This window comes from Pagrus major, chromosome 18 (assembly GCF_040436345.1).
Source record: "Pagrus major chromosome 18, Pma_NU_1.0".
In the NCBI taxonomy this organism is placed as follows: domain Eukaryota; kingdom Metazoa; phylum Chordata; class Actinopteri; order Spariformes; family Sparidae; genus Pagrus; species Pagrus major.
Window position 1 is genome coordinate 37,234,596 of NC_133232.1, and position 27,004 is coordinate 37,261,599.

Consider the following 27,004-nt stretch of genomic DNA (forward strand, 5'->3'; position numbering starts at 1 on the left):
GTGTGTGTGTGTGTGTGTGTGTGTGTACACTGAGAGGAAACAGAAGATAAATCTCCCTGTAAAAAAGTGCTTCGCTCTAAAAACAGGAGGTGAAATCAGTCAGTGGAGGTTATTTTCCTGTTTCACGAGTTGTTTTCTTGTAAGCAGAGTCCTGAAACAAAACAGAAAAACGCGGGGTGGTGCAACACATCATTAAAACCAGTTGCATTTGAAACAGGTGACATCACCTCAGCTGCAGAATTTTATTGTCTAAAAAATACATTTTAAACCACAAAAATCACGAACACACAAACCACAGAACTGCTCGTTAAACCTGATATAAACGGGCATGTTTTGCTGCTTCAGTGCAGAAGAGCAGGGAGAAAACGAGTCGGAGCAGACGGCAGAGAGAAAGAGGCAGAGGGGGAATACTATGTGAAATCCTGCCCAAGGTATACGGCCGCTTAAAAGGCTTAAAAGCTTGGAGAAAATTGGATCAGGGAGAATCGTCACCCAACTTTCATTATTTCCAAGTGGTGTGATTGAATTAAAGGGCAAGATGGTGGTTGGAGAGGAGTGGGGTGGATGGGTAGAGGGGTGGAGGGGTTGGAGGGGCGGCGGCGGTGGTGGTGGAGGGGTGCGTAATGGCGTGGTATTAAATTCTAATTAGAGATGCAGGGGATCAATGATAGGGAGGTTGGACAGCCCGGGCCCCCAGTGCCAGCCCAATAGACTGATGAGTTATTGTCATGTAAAAAAGCGCTAGCAATAAGACCAAACGCTTTGCTATTGTCCAAGCGGAAAGAGCCAAGTTTATTATGAGGACTATATGCTCTAGAGACCTCGGGCTAGGCGGCTCTTAGGGGGCTTTTCATAAAACAGGGCTAGGTTCCTATAAAGGAGGCCAGTTTTGGAGCAGGCGCTGAGCAGTGAACATCTACCCACCGTCCAGCCTCCTTCCAACCAGTTCAAACCAAACAAGTCATCTTTCTTTCCCCCCACAACTCAGACCGCGCGTCCTCCTCATTTCGATTTTTATTATTTTTTTTTACTTTCCAACCCGATTTTTTGGGGGTACTTTTTGTTTGACATTTTTTTTCCCGGGAAGTGGAAGCTTTCTAACTCCACCGAGCCTTCTCAAATGTATAAAATGGAGTATTCTTACCTAAATTCCTCTGCCTACGAGTCATGTATGGCCGGGATGGACACGTCGAGCTTGGCATCGGCCTATGCGGACTTCAGTTCGTGCAGTCAAGCCAGTGGGTTTCAGTACAATCCCATCAGGACCACTTTCGGGGCCACCTCCGGCTGTCCGTCGCTCACGCCGGGGTCCTGCAGCCTGGGGACCCTGCGGGACCACCAGAGCAGCCCGTACGCCGCAGGTAAGCAGCGGCTCTGGAGCCTCAACCCGGCGTATTATAGGACGTCTTGATTGCATTTGAAAATGGAAATGTGTTTAGTATTTACCAAACGAAATTTGCTTACACAAATGAAAGAATTTATCACGTTAGAAGCGATTGCAGGCAAGCGGTAATTCGGTTACGGGGTTATACTATCCCAGTCACACCCAAAACCGCCAACAGAATTATCTTAAGCTGCCAAAATGATAGGCATAATTTATTTACTTTGCGATGAGACATAAAGCTTCGGAAATAATTAGATAACCAAAGACTAAAGCTCATTATTGACACCGAATTGGAGTTACAGTAGCAACAAGCGGCGCGGATGGGAACATTATGACAAGTTTTCAAACTTGAGCCTCAATATGAGGAGCAACAATTAGTTTAACATTACAATTAACCGCATCACAGGTCAGCAGCGTTATCAATTCAGAAGTAATTCACAGGTAATCAAAGGCGTAATACGATTGAGCGCTTTAGCTCAGATCCTTAACCGGATTTTAGACAAAATATCGAATTTGAGTTCACTTCAATTTGACAGCATCACGGCCACACACACACACACACACACACACACACACACACACACACACACACTCATGGAAGATAAGAGCCCTGCACGTCTGACGGTGACATTTTTATTTCTTTACAGTTCCCTACAAACTCTTCACGGATCACGGCGGACTGAACGAGAAGAGGAAGCAGAGGCGCATCCGGACCACGTTCACCAGCGCCCAGCTGAAGGAGCTGGAGCGGGTGTTCGCTGAGACGCACTACCCGGACATCTACACCAGAGAGGAGCTGGCACTCAAAATCGATCTGACTGAAGCCAGAGTGCAGGTACGCAGCCACCGGCTCTCCAACAACCTGCTCCCAATACGCACAATTACGCACGTGTGGATTTATGATGCAAATAAGAAACATTTTAACACACAAAGTCTAATCACTCAGTTTTATAGATTTCAGTGCAATAAAAAGCTTTTTGATATGATGCACCATCTCACACACACTCTTGTGCATTAATGCGCAAAATAAAGAGTCATTAGAGACATTTTTACACATTTACACCTGAAAACATTTTCAGAAAAGTTCTAAACAGCATGTTTGGTCAAGATCTTAGTTTGGACACTGAGAGAGATTAATAATACATAGTTTTAGATGAGTAGTGATTGATTTTATTTTTTATTTTTGGCACAAACCAAACAAACATGTTGGTTTAACTTTTCTACTTGGTTCATTCCAGGTGTGGTTCCAAAACCGGCGTGCCAAGTTCCGCAAGCAGGAGCGCGCAGCTGCAGCGGCCGCAGCGGCTGCCAAGTCCAATTCTGGAAAGAAGTCCGACTCCAGAGATGAAGACAGCAAAGACACCAAATCTACCGACCCCGACAGCACAGGAGGACCGGGCCCGAACCCCGTGCCCACCTCCAACTGCGGCGGACCGAGCCCCACCGGAGGCCAGGTCAACACCACCGGGAACGGACAGGTGGACCAGGTGAAGACCTCCGTGTCCACCGGCATGGGAGTGACAGCACCGAGCCAAGGCTGGGCCACCGCCCCGGGGACCATCACCTCTATCCCGGACTCATTGGGCGGGCCGTTCGCCAGCGTACTGTCGTCTTTGCAAAGACAGAACGGAGCCAAAGCGACGTTAGTAAAGACCAGCATGTTCTAATGAAGCTTCACAGGAAGAGCAGGGGAAGAGAGGCGCGTGTCCTCCTCCGGAGACTGAAAAGCAATTGCCCGAGACAGACTTAAGGACAATAAAAGCAGTTAAAAAGAAGATGACAACTCTGTTATTTTATTTTTATGCCTTGCGCCGGTTCTTGTGGTCAGTGGACACTTTAGCTGTAAAAATATCCATCTTGACAAGTCATGTTGTCTTATAACACAACGGTTTTTTTCTTAAAACAAGTGCGAGATGGGTGAAATGTTTCCAGTCACGTCTGAAGAGTATATCCTGAAAATAAGGCATATTAACGACAAGAGAAATGACACATTCTTCATGCGTAAATCCAGAAAAAGAAAACTCATCCCAAAGCAAAGGGTTCTTCTTGTTTTAAGAAAAAAGGACGTGACATTTCAGACTGACTGCTGGATGAGGCGGACTTGTTAAGATGAGCATTTTTTTGGCCAAACATTTATGAGCAAACACAAACGTCTGCGCGCTGGAAACGTGCCATCAGTGAGCAGAGGAGCCTCGTTAAGTCACAAGTCAGAGTTCAACAGCTGCTTTGTTTGCCAGAGAGACGTTTAATATCCAGGACTGAGGATGCTCTCCGACGAGACGCTGACGCATTTCGCTTTTCTGTTCTCTAACAGACAACCTGCTGTTCGGCCTCTTACAGCTGTGTGTTTTTATTTCCAGGGCTGCTGAAGAGTTTAGTTTCTTTAAATTATCGATATAAACACAATTATTTCCTCGAGAGAAAAAAAGGCACAAACTACTGCAATGTTCACCTCTGACAGGAAATCTGTATGTTTTGTGTGTCTTTCTACGGCAGTGTTTTTGTGGCTCAGATTGTATAGTGTTAATACGTATTATTGTCTCCTATAGTTGAACCATAGGCCATACTCCCCTCGTAGATCGATCATACAAGTCTTTTCGATGTTTTACAAAGATTCCCTCCGAAGAATTTATTTTGGGTAAACAAAAGAAGGGAATGGATGCAAACATTGTATTTATTTGATATAATTTGCATGTTGTCTCTTTGTCTGATTTTACGATGAGTTCCCTTCATTTTGTGAGCATATGTAACATGTTTTGTCCCGGATCTGAAAGTTATTTATATGTAGGTAATGAATGCTTATATTTAAGAAGGAAATATTTCTACATGTGCACATAGTTTTCCAGGTGTACCATTCAAATGGTTGTTGATGATAAAAAAATAATAGTCCAAGTTGCTTTGTCGTGTTTTCTTTGGACAAATAAGGAAACACATGTTGTACCTGTTTGAATTTACAGGCTTACATTTTTTTATCATTCACTCCTCAAACGGCTTTCTTCATCATTTCTCAGGCATCAAGGAAAAGTTTCTCGTCATGGCCGCAGATTCAGCACCACGGACAGCAGCGCGCCGCTCCACGCGTCACCGTCAGTGCGCAGGGTTGAATGTGTCCGTAAAGACTGACAGTATTTGCCTTTAGATAAATAAACATCATTTTAATGCAACAGTCCAGAATAAAGCAGAGGTCAGGAAACACTGCCCAAAGGAAACTGTCACCACACAGAAGGACAGGTGGAGACAATGTGTTTGAATAAAAGTCACAGTTTAGTTTCTAAATGAGATTATAAAGTTCAACACTGACTGACACCAGCACAGATCACCGAACATCACAGGTAAGCTCAATGTCTCCTGTCTCTATGGACACGATTCATACTGGACACCCTGTCTGTCTGTGTCTGTCTGTCTGTCTGTGTCTGTCTGTCTGTCTGTCTGTCTCTGTGTGTGTGTCAGCCTGTGTGTCTGTCTGTCTGTCTGTCTGTCTGTCTGTCTTTCTGTCTGTCTGTGTGTCTGTCTGTCTCTGTGTGTGTGTCTGTCTGTGTGTGTGTGTGTGTCTGTCTGTCTGTGTGTGTCAGCTTCTGTCTTTCTGTCTGTCTTTGTGTGTCAGTCTGTGTGTGTGTGTCTGTCTGTGTGTCTTTCTGTCTGTCTGTCTGTCTGTCTGTGTGTCTGTCTTTCTGTTTGGGTCAAAGATATTAAATTCTTCTTCTCTGGATTCACATGCTTTGGGACCACTGATCACATGTTTTGGCCCAGTCTGAATATTTCTGGGTCACAGTTCTGCAGTAAGAGCTTCCAGAACATGTGACCCGATGAGAGTATTTTTTGTAACAAGGGTGAAATTCCTAATCAGGACACAGAACACAAGCTCCGGTGCTTTAATCTGAACACTGGTCAGAAAAACAACCAGTCATTTCTAGAAGTCTGATCATAATCTGACTTCGACTTCAGAATGACTGAACCTGACATGAACATTATGGTTTTAGTCTTATTCTTTCATGACTATCTGCTGGAAACAGTCAACTATTTCATATCATTAGTGTTTGTCTGAACTGTCAATGTGACCTCACCGGTTAAATCAAGGTAACATGAAAACTACAGAAATAAACACCGAGGGCATCGCGGCAGGAGACACTACAGACCTCTACAGTTTGGCCTCTTGCAGACGGCAGTGACGCCGAACACTTCGGGTTATTTACTGTAAGATACACAAGATGAGGCTCGATCAGGAGAATTCACTTGTTAGCAGCTCAAGAGTCAAACACAGAAGACAAAGAGTCAAAATGAAACCAGACAAAAATATAAACATATCAAAATAAAGTGAAACATATGAATCCAGCGTGTGTGTGTGGTGTGTAGTAATAACAAGGCTACAGATATAAACAGACATTTAGATTTCATGTTTCTTGTTCTTCTTTTTGAGGATCGTTGCATAAATAACAGACAGAAGCTCAGTTTTAATTTATAACATTTTATTTATAAACATACAGTATGCTATAAATGCCATCGCATTTAAACATCAAATTAATCTATATTTTCGGATAGTGTTCAGGTGAATATTACAATAAATACAGAACAGACGTAAAAGGTTTCATTCCCCAACTATCCTGTTAAGAAGACCGTCTGAATATAGAGCTCCGTCTCAAAGATCCCGCTATAAGAGACTCAGCCGAGATTTATTCATGAACTAAATGAGGATAAAAAAAAAAATGAAAATACACAATCGGAACAGAAGCTTAAAAACACTGTAGATCAGAGAGATGAACCCGGAGGAGAAGCTTGGCTATAGGAAGAAGAGGAGGAAGAGGAGGAGGAGGCTGCTAGTTTGCTTTCATACAGCAAATCATTTGGTTTTAGGCTTAAACGTGCATTTTTTTAACATCCACAATACATAACCGAGCTCTTCTCATACAAGTTCAAAATAAAAGAGAGAAAAAAGAAGCAAGTGACTTAAATGTGCAGCTGGCGGCACAGAGCTTTAGTTTTCATCCAACCAAATATTGCACAGGTGCAACTGCTGCTGGTATGTGTGTTCATATTACCTCTACACGTACTGGTGATTTTTGTTTTTTATTCTTTTACTTTTATAAATGAATCCTACCACTGAGCAATTATCAAAATTACCTCAATTAATAGCATACAGAAGTCTATATCGCTCTAGAATAAAACATTTGAAATTAAATTTCCCCCGCAGTCTTTACTCTATTCTCAGACAACATATGTATTCCTCTGGATTTTATCACTGCAAATCAAAGAGGGGAAATGTGAAATAAGGGTGTCGTTTGTGTGAAATAAACAGTACTTATCAACTGAAGTAAAGCGTGATGCACAGGAGGGCTGCAGCCGTTCTGTCTGCAGTTTTAAGGGTTCAAATTTGGCCAGAATCCCTCCCAACACCCCACAAACTAAAAGAAAAAGAGAATAAAACACCAAACAGCTGGTGTTTTGTTTTCCTGCATCACCTTGCTTTCCTAAGGCACATTATAATCCTGACTTTCCAAGCGGACAGGCTGGCCGAGGAGCAACCTGCTGTGACCCAGAAGCACAGAAACAGCTCACAAGTCGAGTTATTGCCCTAATGATGAAACTACATCCATAATATGTTTAAATATAGAAGCTAATTTAATTGAGGAGCGCAGAAGAGACAGAAGAGGTCCTGTGAGGATCACTGTACACTGTGTCTGAGGATCTGAATAGTGAGTTTATTGTGACCTTTATTGCACCTTTTCTATAGATGGTTTTATCTGAATGAATTGAAGGGTGTTCGTCAGTATCAGTATCAGCTCCAGCCTGTTCAGAGAAATTAAAAAGATCCAATCCGAGCTGCCTCACCACACGTTCAGTTATCTTTCCAGTTTTTTGGATTTTGATCACTCCAAATTAAGAAAATATTTCTTAAATGATAAAAAAGCGATTCTATGTGATATACTGCATTTCCATCATATGGAACTGAATGGTAAATATTCACATTTCAATAGAATCTGAGTCTACTCGACCGAGACTCGAACACCGTCCTCTCTTTCTGTGTTCACTCCGTCAGTATCGGAGGCTACCTGCATCTGCAGCATCTGGAAACGTTAGTGTTTTCTCTTCAACATGGCTGCCACCCCAGAACAGTCTCCCTCTGTCTTTCTCTGTCGGGTACGCTGCATGATGAAACAGAGTCTGTGGTGGTACGTGGACCAATCAAATCCACACTTCACTGACATGAACACGAAGATTGTTTTTTTCTTTTTTAAAGACTGTCCCCAGATCCCTGTTTGGCCCCCATGATGAATCTTCATTGGTTACTGATGCAAAGATCTCGACACGCTGTGAAGGACATGATTTGCAGATAATCGGGTTAAAACGGGGATGGGGGGGTTTCTTCCATGAACCTTGTGCTTTTCTGGCGAGCGTCACAACGTGGTTGGCTGTCCGGCCGCTTGAAAAGAAAAAGAAAGAGCAGGAAATACACAATTTTTAGAAACCACAATTGTTTATTAAGGGATTTTAAGGTCAATGACATTCAGCTCTAATGAAATAAAACCTTATGACTTACAAGTCTTTTGATTGAGTCTCTGATTTGATTTTGTGGTTTTCTGATCCTCAAATGATAACAGCTGCCGAGAGGGAATGTGAGCTGCGTCTTTTACAAAGCATGAACTTTGGCTCATGAGGTGAAACGGACAGAAAGTTACTGTCATCCTCTCCCAGCTGCTACATCACCTCTTCCTCTGGATGCAGCTTCAGATCCGTCGCTGCATTCAGCCCAGCTTCACTGTGTCTGACACTTCTTTATTAAAGCTGCGCTGGGTAGCAACGTTATATTAAAATACACTCGTCTTATCAGCCACACAGCGGGCGGCAATAAAGAAAAGAACCTTCGAAATACAGCTTAAATATTTTATCATGAAATAGTGTCGAGTTTACTTTGAAAACAATAAATCAAACAAACCTTTTCTACCTGCTGCACGAGCGTCTTATTTACTGCTGCTGTTACGACACCATCACCTTATTAAAAAACTGCATTTGTTCATCAGTGAAAATATGAGATATGGCTAACATGAGCAAACAATGAGGCACAACAACAGATAACCCTTTCTATAATCTCAGAGGATGATTAAACTCTCCACCAGCGTCATGTAACAGAGAGTTATTTATTATTTCAGGCGGTTGTGTCTTTTGATACTCGTGATGGTTTAATGTTTTGGATGGATGGATAGAAACACAGAGACAGCAGACAGAGAGAAAGAAGGTGATGGAGACAGAAGGAAGACATGAGAGGAGAGAGGGGGTGGAGGTGGAGGGACTTACAGCGGGAGCGGATGTAGCACTGGTGGCAGTTGAGGAGGCCGTTTCTGATCCGGACGTCCGTCCCCGTGGTCGTGTCCCCTAACTGTCCCTTACACACCCCACACTGGAGAGAGAGAGAGAGAAACAGAGCGCTTTGTATTTCTTTAAACCAATCAAAATCCTCTTGGGCTGAGCTCGTGGATGCAGCAGGGATGACCCGGCCAAACAGTGTAGGGGGAACTAGTCTTGTGGGAGTCAAGCCCTGACGTTAAAAACCTACATCCTGTCAAAAGAAAAGGTAACAGATGCTAGCTTGTTTAGGTTTTAGTGACCAGGTCAGTGTTAGTGGTAACTTGCCACATTCAGCATGCATGTTGTGGCTGTTCTCAGTAGCCACAGGAAACAGACGCCTAACGGCCGGCTCACACCGACAGCACACATCTGGTGAGTCAGTGAGACTACCAACAGCACCCATGTTAATAATAATGAAGCAACATGTCATCCAGAACAACAGTGTGGCTGATTGATGCGTTTCTGATGCTCTGTGTACAACTATGGAGCTCAGTGGCACAGGAAGAAGCTGTACGCTACACAGAAACACCACGGCTCAGGTACAGCGCCATTCATACTCATAACAGATAATTAAATGAATAAAACACAAAATAATACAGAGAACGATGGTGAATCTTGAAATACTCCAACGCAGTTTTTTCTTCTTTGTGCCACCGACCTTAAAGCATTGAATGTGGAAGTAGAGACTGAGGGTCTCTATGATCATGGCCGCTCCCTTCCCTAACGGCTGCCCACAGCTGGAGCACAGCTTCTTCCCACTGACAGACCTACAGGAGGCAGACGGAGATGGAAAGAGAGAAAACCTATGAATATTCAGTTTACCTCTCTTCACAGAGAATATAAAAGAGAAGCAGAGTAAATAAGCTCTTCATTTGTCTCTGGGTTGTTGGATTGGAAAATTGAGAAAAAGACCTGACGAAAAATTAAGAACTGTTGCTGATACAGAAAACGTAAAACCAAAATCATAAATCTTCAAGACCTGAACCAGCATCTCTACACAGTAAACAATGACTGAACTAAAGGTCACATAACATCCTCTGCAGCTCCACCATCCTTCCAATGGACTACAATGAATACAAATATACATATGGCATTTCTTTTTCATTAAAAAAGTGTGATGGTGAAGTATTTTCCCTTCCCCTGCCTGTTTTCTATTGATCCAGGTCCTTGTGTTCATCTTGTTCTCTGCACAGCTGATATCACGTGTTTTCTGTCTCATGTCTTCTGAGTACTATTATAACTGTATTTTAATGACCTGCAGATGAGCAGTTGAAATTGTAGACAACTCTGCAGTAATGTTTACAAAAGTACATTTCACTGTGAAGTAATGAAGAAAAAGAAAGAATAAAGTGATTAAAACTCTGTTCTCATGTGTTCTGCAGTGAAAAGATCTCTGCAGCCGGCGGCCTGCTGCAGCGCTTCACGTATGAGGTGCTGGAGACACGGAGAGAGATGAAGGCAGCAAGCAGGAGATGACAGTGCAGAAATGAACCGCTCCCCTCCTCTCCTCCCTCCTCCTCCTCCCTCATCTCCTCCTCCTCCTCCTCCTCCCTCCTCCTCTCTCCTCTCCTCCCTCCCTCTCTCCTCCTCCTCTCTCCTCTCCTCCTCCTCCTCCTCCTCCCCTCCTCTCCTCCCTCCTCTCCTCCCTCCTCCTCCTCTCTCCTCTCCTCCTCCTCTCCTCCTCCTCCCTCCTCTCCTCCCTCCTCTCCTCCCTCCTCCTCCTCCTCCTCCTCCTCCTCCTCCCTCCTCCTCTCTCCTCTCCTCCCTCCTCTCCTCCTCCTCCTCCTCCTCCCTCCTCTCTTCCTCCTCCTCCTCTCCTCCCTCCTCTCCTCCTCCTCCCCTCCTCCTCTCTCCTCTCCTCCCTCCTCTCCTCCTCCTCCCCCCTCCTCTCTCCTCCTCCCTCCTCCTCTCTCCTCTCCTCCCTCCTCTCCTCCTCCCTCCTCTCCTCCCTCCTCTCTCCTCCCCCCTCCCTCCTGGCTGGCTGATGGTGATGCAGTACCTGTTGGGTGCTGGAGGCAGAGTGTCTGGAGGTGGTGGACACGCTGCTGAGCTGTGGTCCATGTTATTATCAATGGGACCAGTCCCTCCTCTCCTCTCCTCCCTCCCCCCCCCCCCCTCCTCTCCTCTCCTCCCTCCTCTCTCCTCTCCTCCTCCTCCTCTCTCCTCCCTCCTCTCCTCTCCTCCCTCCCCCCCCCCCCCTCCTCTCCTCCCTCCTCTCTCCTCTCCTCCTCCTCCTCCTCCTCTCCTCCTCCCTCCTCTCCTCCCTCCTCTCTCCTCCCCCCTCCCTCCTGGCTGGCTGATGGTGATGCAGTACCTGTTGGGTGCTGGAGGCAGAGTGTCTGGAGGTGGTGGACACGCTGCTGAGCTGTGGTCCATGTTATTATCAATGGGACCAGTCCTGGAAAAGGACAGCAACATGCAACATGATGATGATGATGACTCACAGCTACAGCGACTCTATTGGCTGACAGAATCAGAGACGGGCCAATCAAAGCCAGAAAAAGCTTCTCAGAGTCTCTGGGCCCAGAGTCTGACTTTAATCCTGACAGTGCAGTGATTTGTGTTACTGTGGCGTCTGGTCCTGATAGTCACCTTCCTGCTCACAGACTTGTGTCTGTGTATGGTGGGTGACTATGGGGGGAAATGGAGGTACAAGATGCCACCTGCTGGTCAAACAGGGTAACTACTCTTAACCACAGTTCTGCCGTCAGTATTTACAGCCCGGCTCAGATGTGGATCCAGTGTGGTTTAAAAGTTAGCAGTGCTATCTGTATGTGAGGACCAGCTGAGACATGCTGAGGAATTTTATGAAACAAAACAAGAAACACGAGGAAATAAAAGAAGATATCTAAAAAACGATGAAAAACATTTTACAGCCATGATATCAAAACTCAACCTTCTTTTAAAAATCATACCTAAAAATGTATTCTCTGTTGTAATACTAAGTCTGAACTGCTGCTGTAACCTTTGCTCTCTGTTGCTCTTAACTCGTGGTACATACGAGACAAATGGATGTAAAATTTGAAAAACTCTCTTCCTTCTTTTTCGGGCTACAAAATCCAGTAATGTGGCTGAACTTGGTCTGAAGACATCTATATCTCACACACACTCACACACCTCCTGTCTCCTGCAGGCCGGATCGGCTTGTTGCCGACTGCTGTGGGCTCTTGCTGTTTTGTGACGGGAGTCGAGGTTTTGGCCGTGATCGGGGGAAGTTTCTGGCCGTTCTGCAAACTGTGAGCGAGTGTTTCTGGCTGACTGCTGCTCTGACTCGCCAGGCTGAGAATCAGAGACATGTTGATATCAATTCGTTGTCACATTATGGATTGTTGTTTTTACTGGACTGATCCCACTGAGATCAGTATGTTCCCTCGATGGTACCCTGACTAGAAAACAGCAGTGAGATAACACAAGTACAGAGGAAACACACGAAGCTCCAGTAAATAAATGTGAAAAGGCAGAAAAGTTGCTGATCGCATCAAAACTGATGCAAATTTGACATTATATTGTGTTTCGACAGGTGACTGTTAAACTAAAATATGAAATAATAGCCTTTTGTGAAGTTGTTAGGTGATAATCTTCCACTGGTTTCTCTTCTCTGGCACTTCCTTTGAATCTCTGAAGTTTTCATCTTCTTCAGATTGTTCCCACTTGTTTCTAAAACAACCTTTACCTTTATTCACCTCGGTACACTACGGCCACACGAGCTCCTACTTCAGCCACCGTCGCTCAGATTGTCAGCTGAAATACATTCACCACTTTTAGATGGCTCACTGACCTCCTGCCTGTTTTCATGCTGTCGTCAGCGGTGCTGATGTCACTGGTCCTGTCGTTTTCTCTCCGTTTCCATTCCACACTCTCTGTGCTCTCCTTCTGTGCCGTCCAATCACAAACAGGGACCACTTAGCCCAACAACCAATCAAAACCAGTCCCCTTTTGAACTGATATCAGATTAACTGCATGCATGAAACAAACTCTCTATAATCAATCAGCCACTCACCGACTGCCTCTCCAGCAGTTCCTGCTTGCGTTCCCAATCGGCCAGCGAGCGGACGATGGTGTCCTGAGGCTCCGAGGTGGAGCTGAGCTCTCCTCGGCTGGGGGAGGGCAGGGCCGAGGAGCGGGGCGTGAGAGGCGCCACAGTTTCCTCCAGTATCCTACGCTCCTGTTGTGATGGAGAGTCGGGCCGGTCATCAACAAGGGTAAAGATTATCAGTAATGTCAGTAATTACAGTTTTCTTTTAGATGTATTTTTTACATTTAACTGATCCTGATTCAGAAACACAACAGTCCACACTGATCCTGGTTCAGATATTCAGAGTGAGACATTCACACACCTCCTCGTGGTACTTCCTCTCCTCCTCTGCCACCTCCCTCTGTGCTTTCTCCCACTCCTCCTTCAGCTTCTCCTGCTCGCGCCGGTACTTCTCCTGTTACCATGGCAACAGACACATGACATACAGCGCAGAGCCTCAACAAAAAGGAGGACTGAACTGTCTGCAGGTGGATATTTTGGCAGGAAAACAGATGATGCGCAGACATATCTGGCATTAAAAAAGGCTTTGAAAGGCTTTTCAAGCGGCTCCAGTCGATGTCGATTCCCTCCTGCTGAATACTGATAAATCTAACACAAGTATCGGCTGAGACCTGTAAATCCTGCTGTAATTATTGGTGGACTATATAAAATGTTCATGTGAGATGCCCTCAGTGTGTACTTTAAATAAAAGGCTTGACTAAGAGACATAAATGAGTGCAAAGTTAGCTCGCTATAACTGCTTACTCAGATCTGATATTTGCATGTTAGGTATAGAAAGCAAACAATAGACCAGAAGCAGGCACTGCGGACAAAAGGCAAAAGTGGAGCATGCAGAGTCTGTGGAGCCGAGGTTCCTACACAACTTTCATTTCAAAAGCTGCCTTCAAATTTTCATCATTTAATCTGACTTTTTCTTTGACGTACGTGACGTTCTGAGCGACATGACCACAGAAAAGATGAAGTCCCTCTGACAAGCACAGTCCTGCTAAGACAAAACTTGTGTAGGAACCCCAAACGAGGGCCAAATGTAAAACAGAATTAGAGAAAAAGCAACTAAAGCAAGACAGATGACAGACGAAGATCGAGGCACTGACACCACACAGAATCAACCAGGGAGGCAACGAGCACATTGATGCACCAGACATTCATCCATCTCATCTCAAACAGTCCGGACACAACTGGAGAGCAGAGAAATCTGTTCTCATCACTGTTGTTCTTGAGATTTGTTTACCACAATTACACTGTAGATGAGCAAAGTATCTCATGGATATCAATGACTCCTTTAAATGTTTAATCATGTGTGGACCTGAGATGCACCTCTGATTGGTTGAGGAGAGAGAGGGTGATTTGGGCAGCAGCAACAGCAGCAACCTTGGACAGAGTCCCTGTGTGTGTGTGTGTGTGTGTGTGTGTGTGTGTGTGTGTGTGTGCATGAGATGGAGACAGTGAGTGAGGTTCTTCCACTGCACAAAAACGCCCTCTAGTGGTCAAAGTGTGCACAGGCGTAGTGGGGTTGTGTCTTTGGAGGGGGATATGCTCAGTATCAAACAAACATGGAGGCAAGCTTTGCAAGTAGCAATGACATGTGGTTAATCTGCCTGATTCTGAGCAGAGCACAGCCTGTCACACAGCAGCTGCCTGTCCTACTGCACAGCATGGATTCACTGTCAGGGGATGACTGTAAATTATTCCAGTTTGCGGGTTAAAATGGGCTAAATGTATCTGAAAGTGAAGGTTTTCAGATATTTTGGTTGCATATAACCATAGTTATAAAGTTTTAATATAACCTGGATGTCTAACAAAGCTTTAAGACACGTCGAGATGTTGATTTATCCACAAATCGCCCACTCAATAAACTCAGGTATATATTTTCTGACTTGAGTCGTGTATCTTATCTTATCTAAAATCTGCCTGCCACACTGAATAAAAGATTTGCAGTTTGCTTAAATCTAAAGAGTCTTCGACCCAAATTCAGTCCTGTGGGTTCTGCTCGTGGTTTGCTTCGTCCATTAAGAGACATTGTAAATTTAAGGCCTATTAAGGGACTGAGGTCTTAATTATAGCGTTTAACAGTCTCTGTCCTACAACCCAGATTCCTAAAAAGTTGTGACGCTGTGTAAAACATAAATAAAAACAAAATGCAATAATTTGCATCAAACTATGTTTACTGGCAACAACAGTGTTCTGAAGTGTTCCTGAGTAGTAACATCTGTTATACAATCATGTGTTTCACACAGCTCCATCCTTACTTCTGAACGAATGAGTATTTCCAGGATGCCTTTCATACCCAATAATGATACTATCACCTGCTACTAATGAACCTGTTTACCTGTGGAAGGTTTCACACAGGTGAAACTTTCCCGTCTTTTGTTGCTCGTGTCTCAACTTGTTTGAAAAATCTTGCTGGCACCAAATTCAGAATAAGCAGATATTTACAAGAATCAATGAAGTTGATGAGGCCAAACATTTTTAAGTGTATCCGTCTTACTGTGTTCAACTGAGTAAGATTAGCAAATATCAACCTGCTTTATTTATGCTTTACACAGTGTGCCAACTTGTTTACTGTATATGTTCCCTATGTATTATTTAAGCTATATTATAACCCACTGATGCATTTGCGAGAACAAACTGAAACCTCTTTGTCATCACTTATTTTCTAGTTTGAAACACTTATCTTGTCAAGTCTTCTTTAAAGGTGAAGCTGCTGAATGATTAACAGCAAACTATCCTGTTGTACATTTATTGTGCAAATGGTCTAATAAAGCTAAAAGTATAATTTTGTTTCACCCTAAACCTCAACCAATTATTTCTGTCTAGAGCTGCAATGTATACAATCGATTAATTGCTCTTGTGGTTTCTTTCCTCCTCTGTGACAGTAAACTAAACATCATTGAGTTGTGGTCAAAATAAGACATTTGAGGACATTGTCTCAGGTTTCAGGCAACACTGATCTACATGTTTCACTATTTTCTGACATTTTAAAGTCAGAAACACTTGGACAGATTAATCGGCAATGAAAATAATCGATTGTTGCAGCTCTATTTCTTTACCTTGTTCGTACACACTAGCTGCTAAAAACCCAAAAGATAATTAGAACTAAAGGTCCGTTCACAGTGCTGACAGTACTAAGCTCTATAAGGAGCTGGAGCCCTGACCTTGCAGACTCATGCGCCATGCTTCACCCTGTGAGGATCACTGTGTACCTGCAGCATGCGCTCCTGCTCTTGCTGCCACCTTTCCTGACGCTTTCGCTCCTCATCCGGGTCCCAAGACCAGCGGTCACCCCGCCTGGCCTGGGGCAACACCGGGACTGACACCTGATAGACCCCAACACACACACACACACACACACACACACGCACATCAACATGCATACATACACACAAATATTCATGCACACATCCACACCCATTCACACACAAACAATCTCACACAACCATGAAGCCAATGAGAATTGATATGGCCCCAACACACACACACACACACACACACACACACACACACGCACACACACACACACACACACACACACACACACACACACAGATCAACACCAGTGTGCACACACATCCACCACAGGAAAAGAAGAAGGGAGGGAGGAGACAGAAATAGTTGGTCTACCACAACAGCACTACTCCAATGCTCAAGGATCCTACTAAGAGAGAGAAGACAGAGAGAGAGACAGATGAGCTCAAAGGAAAACGAAAGCAGTCGGCCGTTTCTACAGCATCTTCATCTGGCATGCTACATCCACAGCTCTGCGTGGCCTGTGATGTGAGGTGGAGCCCTGCTGTGTGACAACTGATCTCAGAACATGATGATGAAGAAATCATCTTCTACATGTGAACTACACAGGATGTGAACACTGCTGATGAAAGCTTTAGATGGAGACAGTGTTTTTGATGTTTGTCTTTGTTTAGCTCGGTTTCCATTTTGATTTTAATAAACATGATGATTTGCCTTCAGTCTTACCTGCAGACTTGTGTAATTTGTTTTTCATTTTTCCTTCATTTTGATCATGTTTTCAGCATTTGACTTCTCTGTATGCATTCAGTATGTTAAACTAAAATACAATAACCCAGGAGATGAGAAGCCAGATGAGACGCAGTAAAAGGTTTTTTTAGAGTCTGACCACAAAACTATACGCAGTCAGAAGATGCTCGTTACTCACGTTTCCACGGAGCTCCTTCTCCATTTCTTCTGTAGAGGGCGTGAGAAGAAAACTTAGATTCAATTCCAGTTCAAACAAACATTTTAGACTCAGGTGATCAAACTACATATTTAGTGAAATAACAACACGTCATGTGTTGGTTGACAACCTGATGATTAAAGATGACAATGAAAGAAAACAAAAAGAGACCAGTGACTGAAAACCAGCCCAGCAGAAGCAACATACCACATCCTGAGTCACTGAAGCTGCTGTCTTTGATTTCGACATGTATTCAGTGAGTGATGCAGATGTTGAGGTAATGTTGTAGCTTTTGGTGGAACGGTCAGCAGGGTGTCTACAGCTATCAGACAATTAAATGTGATGATGTCTCAGAGCATTAAAGATTATTTACTACCACATTTAAGACAAATCATCATTCAAGCATTGCGAGTAAGAACAAAGGTAAGTAGTATATATGTGTTCCTGTGCAGAGGCAGGTTTGATGAAGGAATATATTATTAGAGTAAGTTAGTTAGTAGCTTCAGGTTCAGGTTCAGTAGAAGGTTTAAGACTTGTAACATCAGAAATGTGGCAATTGAGATCTAAGAAATTCAAATTCAAGACTATGTAATGATTTTTGAGGCCTGATATTTATAAAATTGACTTTAAGACATTTTAAATCCCTGCAGACTCACACACACACACACACACACACACACACACACACACACACACACACACACACACACACACACACACACACACACACACACACACACACAGGTGAAGCCCACTGAGGCAATCACAAAACTGGAAATTCATCTAGTTCAGTAGGTCATCCAAGACAATTTACTTCTTGAGATAGTCTGGACTCTGCATCAGAATCAACAGGATGATACTAACATGACACTGATGAGTGAGAACTGCAGCAACACATCACAACACATTTAACACAAACATCGCTGATCATCCACAACACTCGATGAGTGAAAACAAGAGATGGGACTGAAGTACTGTTGTAGGGCCCCTGCAGAAACGGCAGGGAAACCCTGTGCATTCAGCACCTGGGGACAGAAACATGAGCTCCACCGATGAACAGAGGGGTTTACCTGGCGGAGCGAAGAAGTCCCAGCGTAACTTAGGGTTGCTGGTTGCCAGTGGAGACCTGATACTGTTTGCAAACTCTATAGCGAAATAAAAAAAATATGTGGGTGGAGGAAAAGGAGGGAACGAGGGAAGGAAGGGAGGGAAGGAGTGATAAGGGATAGAGAGATGTTGGTATGGACATCGAGAGAACCGGGAAATGCTTTTATAGTTCTGCTCTCTGATATTTATACTATACTTAATGAATTGTAACTGGAAAAACAATATTTCATCTTTAAAGATGTTTTAATTCAGATTTTGTTAAAAGTCAACGTGATTTCTACGTCACTTGAAATTCAAGACAGTCGTAACTTGAGGGCCAAAAATAATACAGAAAATACAGAAAACAATGACAAAGCAGTGCTGGAACGGTGACGCTTTACCTCTTTTATGCTAGTTTTAGTTTGGATCTCTGTTCTAATTATCTTCAGTACTTGTCTATAAAGGGGGCTTTGGAGTAAGAGCCAGTTACAGATCATTGTCAGTTCAACAAATAAGAAAGATGAAGGAGGAGTCTGTGCAGGCTGCCTGAAGGCTCCTTAAACACTGACTCAAATGTCTCACTGTACAAAAAACTGAACGAGTGTCAAGCTGCGAGGCAAAAGGGAAAAAACAGCCAGCGAGGAGAAAACAAGGAGGTGTATGGAAAAGAAGCTGCTGGCTCTGTGTTTGGATGTGAGGCGTTCACTGACCTGCTGTTGTTTCTGTTGGTGGGTGATATCCAAACATTCCTGCAGCAGCAGCTGAGCTCGGTAAATTCTCTCTTTCCTGTGACGGCTCCTGGGATTTAGGGACACTTGCCTGCAGAGAGATTTAAAGATAATCTGTAGGTGATCGTTTCTTTGGATATGTTTTACAGTTTCTCGTTGGTTAGCAGCCTCACCTGTAAAGTTACTGGCTGACTCTGCTGTGGGCTGACTCCTGACTGCAGGTCAGTGATCACTTCAGTTTTTTCTTGTTCTTGACTGGCATCTGAAAAAATACAGACGACACTATTTAATCACAGAAAAGTTACAAAAAGGACAATTTTCTTTTACAATTTTTTCCTCAAAATTATTCGTTTTCTTTATGGCTTCCTGCAGTTCTATGTAAAGTTACTATATGACCTGTAATGATACAAGTCAAGGAGCAACCACAAGAGGTCAGTATAGCAGCATGTTGTTCAGACCTGCAGGTGTTTGTTGAGCTGCAGCACTCGTCTTCTCCTCTGCAGCAGCTACTGACTGACTTCCTGTCTTCACAAAACTGTCTTCTGGCTTCTGCAGCTCCTATAAGGGTCACAGATGGTTTACAAGTTCAATGATGAACTAAACATGACCTAGATGAAGAGGGCTGTGCATGAGGTATACATATTAAAATAAGATCTCAATGATAAAGAGTCAGATTCCAACAATGCATCTAAAGACAAAGAGCCAATTAAAGCACATAAACAAGTCGAACGGGTAAGACAACTGCTGTAAGAAGATTAAAGGTATGTGAAGTAAATAACTAAATGCCCACATATAATGTATGTAGAAAAGATGTAAAACTGATCTGATCCAACTTCTTGAATGTAAATGCTTCCTTGTTTCTTTCCTCCTCTATGACAGTGAACTGAACATACTTGGACTGGGCATAAATAAAGACATTTGAGGACGTCACCTCTGGCTTTAGGAGACACTGACATTTTTTTTTTTTTACCATTTTCTGGCATTTTATGGATCAAACAACAAGTTGATAATCAAGGAAATCTTTTATATTTATATTATATATATTTGATATTTTATTGTAATCTACTATAAAAGATCATAATCCTGACCGATGGGAGCGAGGTGGGCCGGCTGGGTGGTGTCGAATGCTCGATGACCTTCTCTTCTTGGACGTCCTCAGCAGTCGGTTCGGTGCCACGTTGAGCCTCCTCAGACTTTGTCGACACCGGGCTCTCTGCTCTGGTGGAGACATGCGTGCTGTGTGCTGGTGAGGCTGCTGACGACGGAGCGTCTACAGTGCTGTTGCTTGTTGTGGAAGGAGATGCCTGGAAATGAGGAGGAGATTCCCGTCCTTGACTCTCAGGTGTGGTGGGAGCGTCGTCACTTCCTACGTCGCCGTTGACTCGCAGCAAACCGTCCGCCTGAATCGGAAGAGAACGGGTTTAATATGACTGATCACATTTCTCTCTAAATGGATACGGTTTGTTTTTTCTATTTAATTCTAAATGTTCAGGATTATTTATTTATACATATACGAGTAAATCTGCATCTGTATGGGATTCATAATTTGCTAAATTGTTGTTTTCCAGCTGTAACTTCAAATATATTTCTTGGCTGGATGAAAAATCTGTTTATAGATATGAAACATTTGGAGGAAACATTGACTGAATTTCTGCTACAATCTCATCTGTGGTCATTACCGGCCTCTCATCTCTGTTCGTTATTAGCTATTCATCCAGCTCACAACACCACGCTGGCCTCCGTGACAAAGAGGCACTAATGTATGTGTGAGGAGCTCCTAGTGAGCGGTAACTTAAGACACAGTGGTGGAGTTGGGTGAATGCAGGCTCTCAGTCTGCCCCCCTACGCCTCCACCTTCTCATCCCTCTCCTAGCAGCCTGTGTGGGCCCTCTTTGTCCGCTGGGAGCCCACTTCACATTGAGAGGGTCCTACTTGTCAACTTCTTAAGTCAATAGGGAACAGAGGGCTCCATTCAGAGCCGGGCTCCGCTCAGACTCCTGACAAGACATTCCAGAAAAGTGCTCAGCTCCATTAGGTCTGGTAATAACCTGCCCCTCCCTCCCCGCCACACCAAAACACAAGATCTCATTTTGAATATTCCCATTTGGCAACTTTTCCAGAAGAAAAGGAAATGGATCCTGTTGAGAGCACTCTGAGCTAAATTGAAACATTACATGCTTCTTCTTAGAGGGAAGTCTTGCATTTTCCTAGAAACCAGCCGGCTCATCACCATGGTGGTTCTGTGGCATTCTAATGTAACTGCCAACAGAGCCGGAGGGGAATTTACCCACCGGTCTGTGAGGAGGGCAGCGACCGCTGGGAAGTAACCACATGTAAAGTGGTCAAGACCTCAACCATGCCCTCTGCAGAGCCGTTCTGGTGACACTAACCACTTGAGGAAGCTGTAAAGCATATTTACAGCAGCAATGCATTGAGTTTTATTGTTGGGGAGTGATTTGTCTGAAAGAAAGTCTTTAGAGTCAGTCTCACCTTGCTGGGCCATGGTTCAGCTGCTGTGGGTCGGGACTGAAAGTAAGGCTTGGGCATCAGCAAAGGCACCGGTTTGGGCGACAGGCCTCGGGTGGTTGGCGGCTCAGACGAGCGAGAGCGAATCTGAGGCCGCTGGTGTGAGGAGTCTTTGGGAAACTCCTCAATTCGCGCCTCCAGTGTAGACGTGAACTTCGGAGCCGGGGCGGACTGCTGGCGCAGATACCTCATGGGCCCGTTGGGGTCCATGTCGAAGGGGTCTGGGGTCGTTGGGGAGGCAGACAGGGAGAGGGAAAGAGGGTAGGGCGAGCAGGGGAATGAGGGATCGGCAGATATGCTGCGGTCCAGCAGCTTTGGCAGCTGTAGGCGTTCAAGGACTGCGTCACTGATGGAGAAACGCTGGGCGTAACGTTGGAGGATGGCTGATGCCTCCTCTGAGGTCCTGGCTCTTCTGTATGCATCCCGCAGCTCCTCCTCACGACGCTCCCTGTTGAAGAGGGAAGGAGGCACAGGAGGGGTAAAACAAAACAGATGTGCAAAATGTGAAGTAACTGATACAGCACTGTTTGAATGACATTCAATATATGTTAAAGAGTAACTTTGGTATATTTCAACCTGGACCTATTTTTCTATGTTTATGTGTCTTAGAGACTAATGGGGACTACAATTTTTTAAATCGGTCCAGTACTGAGCGAGACCGCTGCAGCTGGCTGCAATGAAATGCGATTGTGCATCGTCAAATTGTCACATTTAAAACTGGTGTTGTACATTCACTTAAAAATGGTTTTGCCACCGACAGGCTCAGGCTGTTATTCTCAGTGTCTGACAACGTTATGAAAGGAGAAAACCTTTGGTTAAAGAAAAAAAATCCTTTTTGATCAACCAGAAGCAGCTGCCAAATCTTTCTCGCAAAGCCACCAGACTCCATTTAAAGACTCACACAAAATAACACACAAAATAAAACCCACCAACACCAACATCAGCTGTAGTTTGGTTGAAATACTCCTTAGTTTACCTCTTCACATGTAAAACTATTCTGGCTCTCCATGCTGTTTTGCCCTGCTGCTCTCGCTCACTCATGATGTTGTCAAATCAATTTTCCTTGAGGCTTTCTGCGGCTGCAGCAGTCTCATCCAATACACAACCAGTTTAAACATTGTTGCCCCCATTAGACACAACAACATGGGAGGACAGGGTCCAGGCTGAAAAGTACCAGAGTGACCCTTTAATTTTGCCACTCTCTATTAGCAGCTGACATGACAGTGATTCAACCTGCACACACTTTATATGATATTTAGCATTTTTGATCTAAATGCTTGAAGAAATCACACAGCAAATGTTGTAGAAATGATGGACTTTATGATTGTGTTATGTTACTTTATCATCATCTTCATTACCTTTCTAGACTTTTAGGTAGTTAGCATACGCAGCAACAGAAAACAAACAAGAAACACACAAGATTTGCAACAGAAACGCTAGAAACTCTGAATTCATTAACAATAAATCCAACTGAAAAGACATGAAACTGATTCATCACATCTGAATGCTGTGGCTCATTCAGCAGCCACAGCAATTAATACGCGTCACAAGATGACATCAATACAAATATTTCTAGGAATTTCAAACCATATTTGAACTAAAGATGAAAACAACCGTTTTACCCTCATAAGAAGACATCCGTTTCTTCTACTTCACTTTCACTGGAGCAGAACTGCTCTCCCTCTTTCAACTTGTCTCTGTTGGAGACCTACTTAAAATAACTCCAGAAGGAGTCGCTGTCACCTTTGGGCCACTAACAGGAACATTTCATTGTCTCCTTTGAGGAAGACCTAGTTCTCCATTATACAAGTATCGTGTACATACAGCTTTTGTGTTTTACCTGAATACAAATGAAACGTCCTGTTTGTGTGTTTTCACCTACTTGTCCTCCACTATCTCTCTGTAAGTCTTGATGCTTCTCCTCCTCATGGAGGTACAGGTGTCTCCTGTCATCAACTGCTCCATCATCTTCCTCTCCTCCTCCTTCTTGATTAGGTCCTGGGAAATACTCCTCCTCCGATTCTTCCATCGGGCCAGGTCCTGAGACACACAAAGAAAAGTGTTTCAGTTCCAAGTGAAACAAGGCAACAGGGTTTGGCTCAGGAGTGTTATGAGACCTGAAGCACTGCTGCAGCCCGAGGAAAGTGATTTAAGTTGTTAAACTGGGGCAGTTGGTGCTTCAGCCTGCAGACACTGAAATCACTTCATGCAACTGATAAACTACTGATACAACTGTGACAAGAAATACACACTGTACATATGAAACAACATTTTACTGAGTGAAGAGCTCTCAGCACAGCAAGAAATATATCAGCAAAAATGAGAAATGAAAGAAATAAGAATATTAACGTTGAGTCAGACAAATGTGAGACACTCACGTCCTGCCAGTGATCGTCCTCTTCCTTCATCTTGTTGTACTGGTTGTGCATCAGTTCATGACGCACCTGACTGTGGGGCTGCAAGATGGCCTCCTCCTCACCACGCATGTCGATCATACTCACACTCCTAGACGGAGGAGGGAGACAGAGACAGACAGAGAATATGGGTAATGAAAAATATGTCGTTTCCAGAACAGGACCTGGTTTAGTTAATGTTTTTTTGTACTGTAAGTACAGTAAGTCTGTGGAACACAGTGATCCTCACACATTTTCCAAGACTCAGCAGTGTCTAACACATCAACCGCAAAACAAAACCTGTAACTGATAATAAGATGCATCTTTTAAAGACCCTATGAATTAAAAACTGTGCATCTTCAGTTAGGTAACCTCCTCATGCTCATCCAGAAGGCTTAACCAAGAATTAAGAAATAATACAACATTGAGAAGTCGAACCATCAGCCCCACAAGTAATTCACCTTTGGTTTGTTCTTTGAAATGACACCATTTTGTTTCACATCATATTCCAACATTTGTTTCAACAGGAAATAAAGATGTAAAGATACCATCTAATGGGACCATTGAAAGCATCAGCTTCAGGTGCAGGTACCTGTGATAAAGCTTTAAGTGTCTTTCTGATGTAAGTGTATGAGAATCAACAACCAGACCAGTTTTAGATCACAGACACAGTATAGTGCAGCATTATTCTGTGGAGCAGTCGCTGTATTGGTTTCAGCTTTCAGTGCAGCAGGTGTTTCTTGACTGTTGTTGAGTCAGATTCCCAGGTCGTCAAATAAAAACGCTTTGGGTCGGTCTCAATTCTCAGTGTTGACGACCTGGGAATTGTGCTGCGTTCCAGACAACTCTGAACTTGTACATTTCCGACCTCCTACTGGGAACAGAACAATGGAGCGTCACTTGAAGATCTCTACTGATGAACTTCACAAGTGAGCAGCTGTCTGACAACACACAGCAATGGCAGCACCCCAGCGAAGGCTGTTGAATTAAATGTTTAGACATGATTTTATAAAAGTGCTCCAAAATAAAATGTATAATGGCGTTACCTCATGTGTCATTTTTCCCTCCTCTATTTGTTCATAATGTGAGGAGGCTGCACGGCTGAGAAGGTCGACTGTGTGTGCACTTGCCAAAGAGACATTTTGTTAAGGTCAATTAAGTTTTTTGGCGTCTTGCACTTGTAACACTTGTAACACTTGTAACACTTGTAACACTTGTAACTAGGAAAACTCAACCTCCAACATTGTCTGGAACGCAGCAGTAGACCTCCTGCACCTTTGTCCTGCTCATTAAAAGTCGCGGCTGTAATGGCTGTTTTTGTTATAAGACCCAGAAGATTTATGCATTTTCCATTTTCCAACATACGAAGGTGTCAACTGGTTTGAAATTACTAAAGGAGTCGTATCAAACATGACAGTTTTGTGACCTGAACAGTGCTCACTGGTGGTCAAAGGTGATTTCTGAGTGGACTAAACAAACTTGTAGCAGGAGAGTGTTTTCAACCTTGAAAGATGACTGTCGTGTTATATCATTTAAAATTTATGTCATGTGGAGGTACAGGTGGAATCTGTGGACATCGTTGAATCAAACAGTCATCTCCTCGTCATGAATCTTCTCTCCTGCTTCATTAAACCAGCACTTCTTACATTAGCTTTTAGCAGCAAAGGAGATCATGATTATATCATGATGGTTTTTTGAATTGGGTGATGATAAAATGGTTGTGTTATATGAAACATGCAGCTGGCAGAAGCAGTGAGGTGATGTGAGCACAGTTTAGTAAATCCTCTTCACAGCCACTATCCTGCAGGCAACTGGGATAAATCCAAGTGGACTGTCACAAAAGCGTGTCCACTAAATTTATGAAAACATATTTTCATGATATATCAGATCAAGAATAAGGAAAGTGTTAAGGTGCACTTTCAAAAATGTCCACCTTGACAAGCAACGTAACTTTTAATTTAAGTGATACAAGCAGGAAAACTCTGCTGAAATGGAGACGTTTTGTTTTCCATGCAAAGAAAAAAAAAAATCCTGAAATCGTGTGAGATCATCTTTTATCAAATGTAAGATAACTCCATAAAGTCCATACTGACCCTACTTTCTCCTACACCACCAGGACCTGCATAAATCACTCTTCAGTGTGTTTTTATAAAAGAACTGATCTCATATAACTCAAAATGTCACGAGAAGATCTCGGTGAGGCAGAAAAGATAAATAAGATAATTAATAACATCCAGTAAAGAATTGCAGCATCACAAGGGGCCTTTTTAAAGGATCTTTCACCCTGGTCAACATGCTCTTCTGTAGAAAACACTCTATTCAAAGACGGTCAAACATAAAGACATTAAAAACTGGTGGAAAATATTTGCTCATGTGACCTTCAATCTGAAGCAGAACGTGAACTTGTTGTCAGTAGTGTCAAGTAGTAGTTCTTTAAATTGCTTCAACATTCAGCAGATTTTCCCACTTGCACAAAGAAAAATCCAATTCAATCACTGAACGGGTGATTAAATGTATTATTGAGTGGGCTTTGTTTTGCAGCGCAGAGCAGTGCTGGGCCGGGCCGGACAGCTGAGCCGGTGAGTGGTAACAGGACAACTTACTGTGGGTCATCGTACACACTGTGTGTGCGGCTGAATCTACGGAAGGCAGAGAGCATGGAGAGAGAGCACAATCACACATGAATACACTCAACAGAGAAACACAGTGATGGTATATTTGATGGTTAGCTCCAGGCTAACATACAGCGTCACCATCACAGCTGACAATGAGTTAGTTACGACAGATTAAACACAGATTATGTTCCAGCTAAACAAGTGTGCCTGGTGGATTTGTGTCTATGCACAGATGTATTTGTCAGTTTCTGGATTTCAGGATAGTCCTCAAACTGAGCACAAGGGGGCAGTGTTATCCATAACACAGCCAGAGCAGAACAGAAGAAGTTTGCTGCATCACTGCAAACCAAAACATGATCTTAGAATACAGCTGACACTTAAATATTAAAAAAAGAAGCACATGCATCTTTTATTAGACAGCACAAGAGCAACATCAAGGATGTGGCTCCCTTCCTGTCTGTGACCACCACTTGTAGGTTTGGCCTTAACCACAAAGGTCTTCACACAGTCCTTTATTATGGAGCCGCCTCTGTGATGTAGGAGGGTGTGAGGGAAAGTGTGGCCTGTGGTTTCTCGCCACAAGAGAGCAAGGAGACTAAATTAAGAGAAGCCTCACTAAATCAAGACCAGATCGTCTGTCTTCTAAGATGGCTGTTTGCCATGTGGTATGATGTAGTCACACATGTTTTTTTGCTTGTCAGCTTGT

General features: G+C 43.6%; 2 protein-coding genes across 2 annotated transcripts in view; one reads left to right on the top strand and one right to left on the bottom strand.

The window, feature by feature from the left end:
* The first annotated feature begins 1,120 nt into the window (after positions 1–1,120).
* Positions 1,121–3,051, top strand: phox2bb (paired like homeobox 2Bb). The gene is made up of 3 exons (XM_073487584.1): positions 1,121–1,361; positions 2,032–2,219; positions 2,623–3,051. Exons 1-3 carry the CDS (start codon positions 1,121–1,123, stop codon positions 3,049–3,051), a joined length of 858 nt encoding a protein of 285 aa, XP_073343685.1.
* A 2,782-nt stretch (positions 3,052–5,833) lies between these two features.
* Positions 5,834–27,004, bottom strand: part of LOC141013110 (LIM and calponin homology domains-containing protein 1-like) — a 100,102-nt gene continuing 78,931 nt past the window's right edge. Inside the window, exons 9-26 of the mRNA XM_073486667.1 lie at positions 23,669–23,795; positions 23,173–23,330; positions 21,255–21,738; positions 19,853–20,164; positions 19,223–19,322; positions 18,938–19,026; positions 18,747–18,855; positions 18,021–18,095; positions 16,933–16,961; positions 15,965–16,078; positions 13,063–13,155; positions 12,726–12,890; positions 12,504–12,598; positions 11,843–12,004; positions 11,040–11,123; positions 9,384–9,492; positions 8,675–8,777; positions 5,834–7,802 (exon numbers count right to left, since the gene is read on the bottom strand). Of these exons, the coding sequence (XP_073342768.1) occupies positions 7,777–7,802; positions 8,675–8,777; positions 9,384–9,492; positions 11,040–11,123; positions 11,843–12,004; positions 12,504–12,598; positions 12,726–12,890; positions 13,063–13,155; positions 15,965–16,078; positions 16,933–16,961; positions 18,021–18,095; positions 18,747–18,855; positions 18,938–19,026; positions 19,223–19,322; positions 19,853–20,164; positions 21,255–21,738; positions 23,173–23,330; positions 23,669–23,795 (2,434 nt within the window). The 3' untranslated portion in view covers positions 5,834–7,776. The remainder of the gene's footprint in view (positions 7,803–8,674; positions 8,778–9,383; positions 9,493–11,039; positions 11,124–11,842; positions 12,005–12,503; positions 12,599–12,725; positions 12,891–13,062; positions 13,156–15,964; positions 16,079–16,932; positions 16,962–18,020; positions 18,096–18,746; positions 18,856–18,937; positions 19,027–19,222; positions 19,323–19,852; positions 20,165–21,254; positions 21,739–23,172; positions 23,331–23,668; positions 23,796–27,004) is intronic.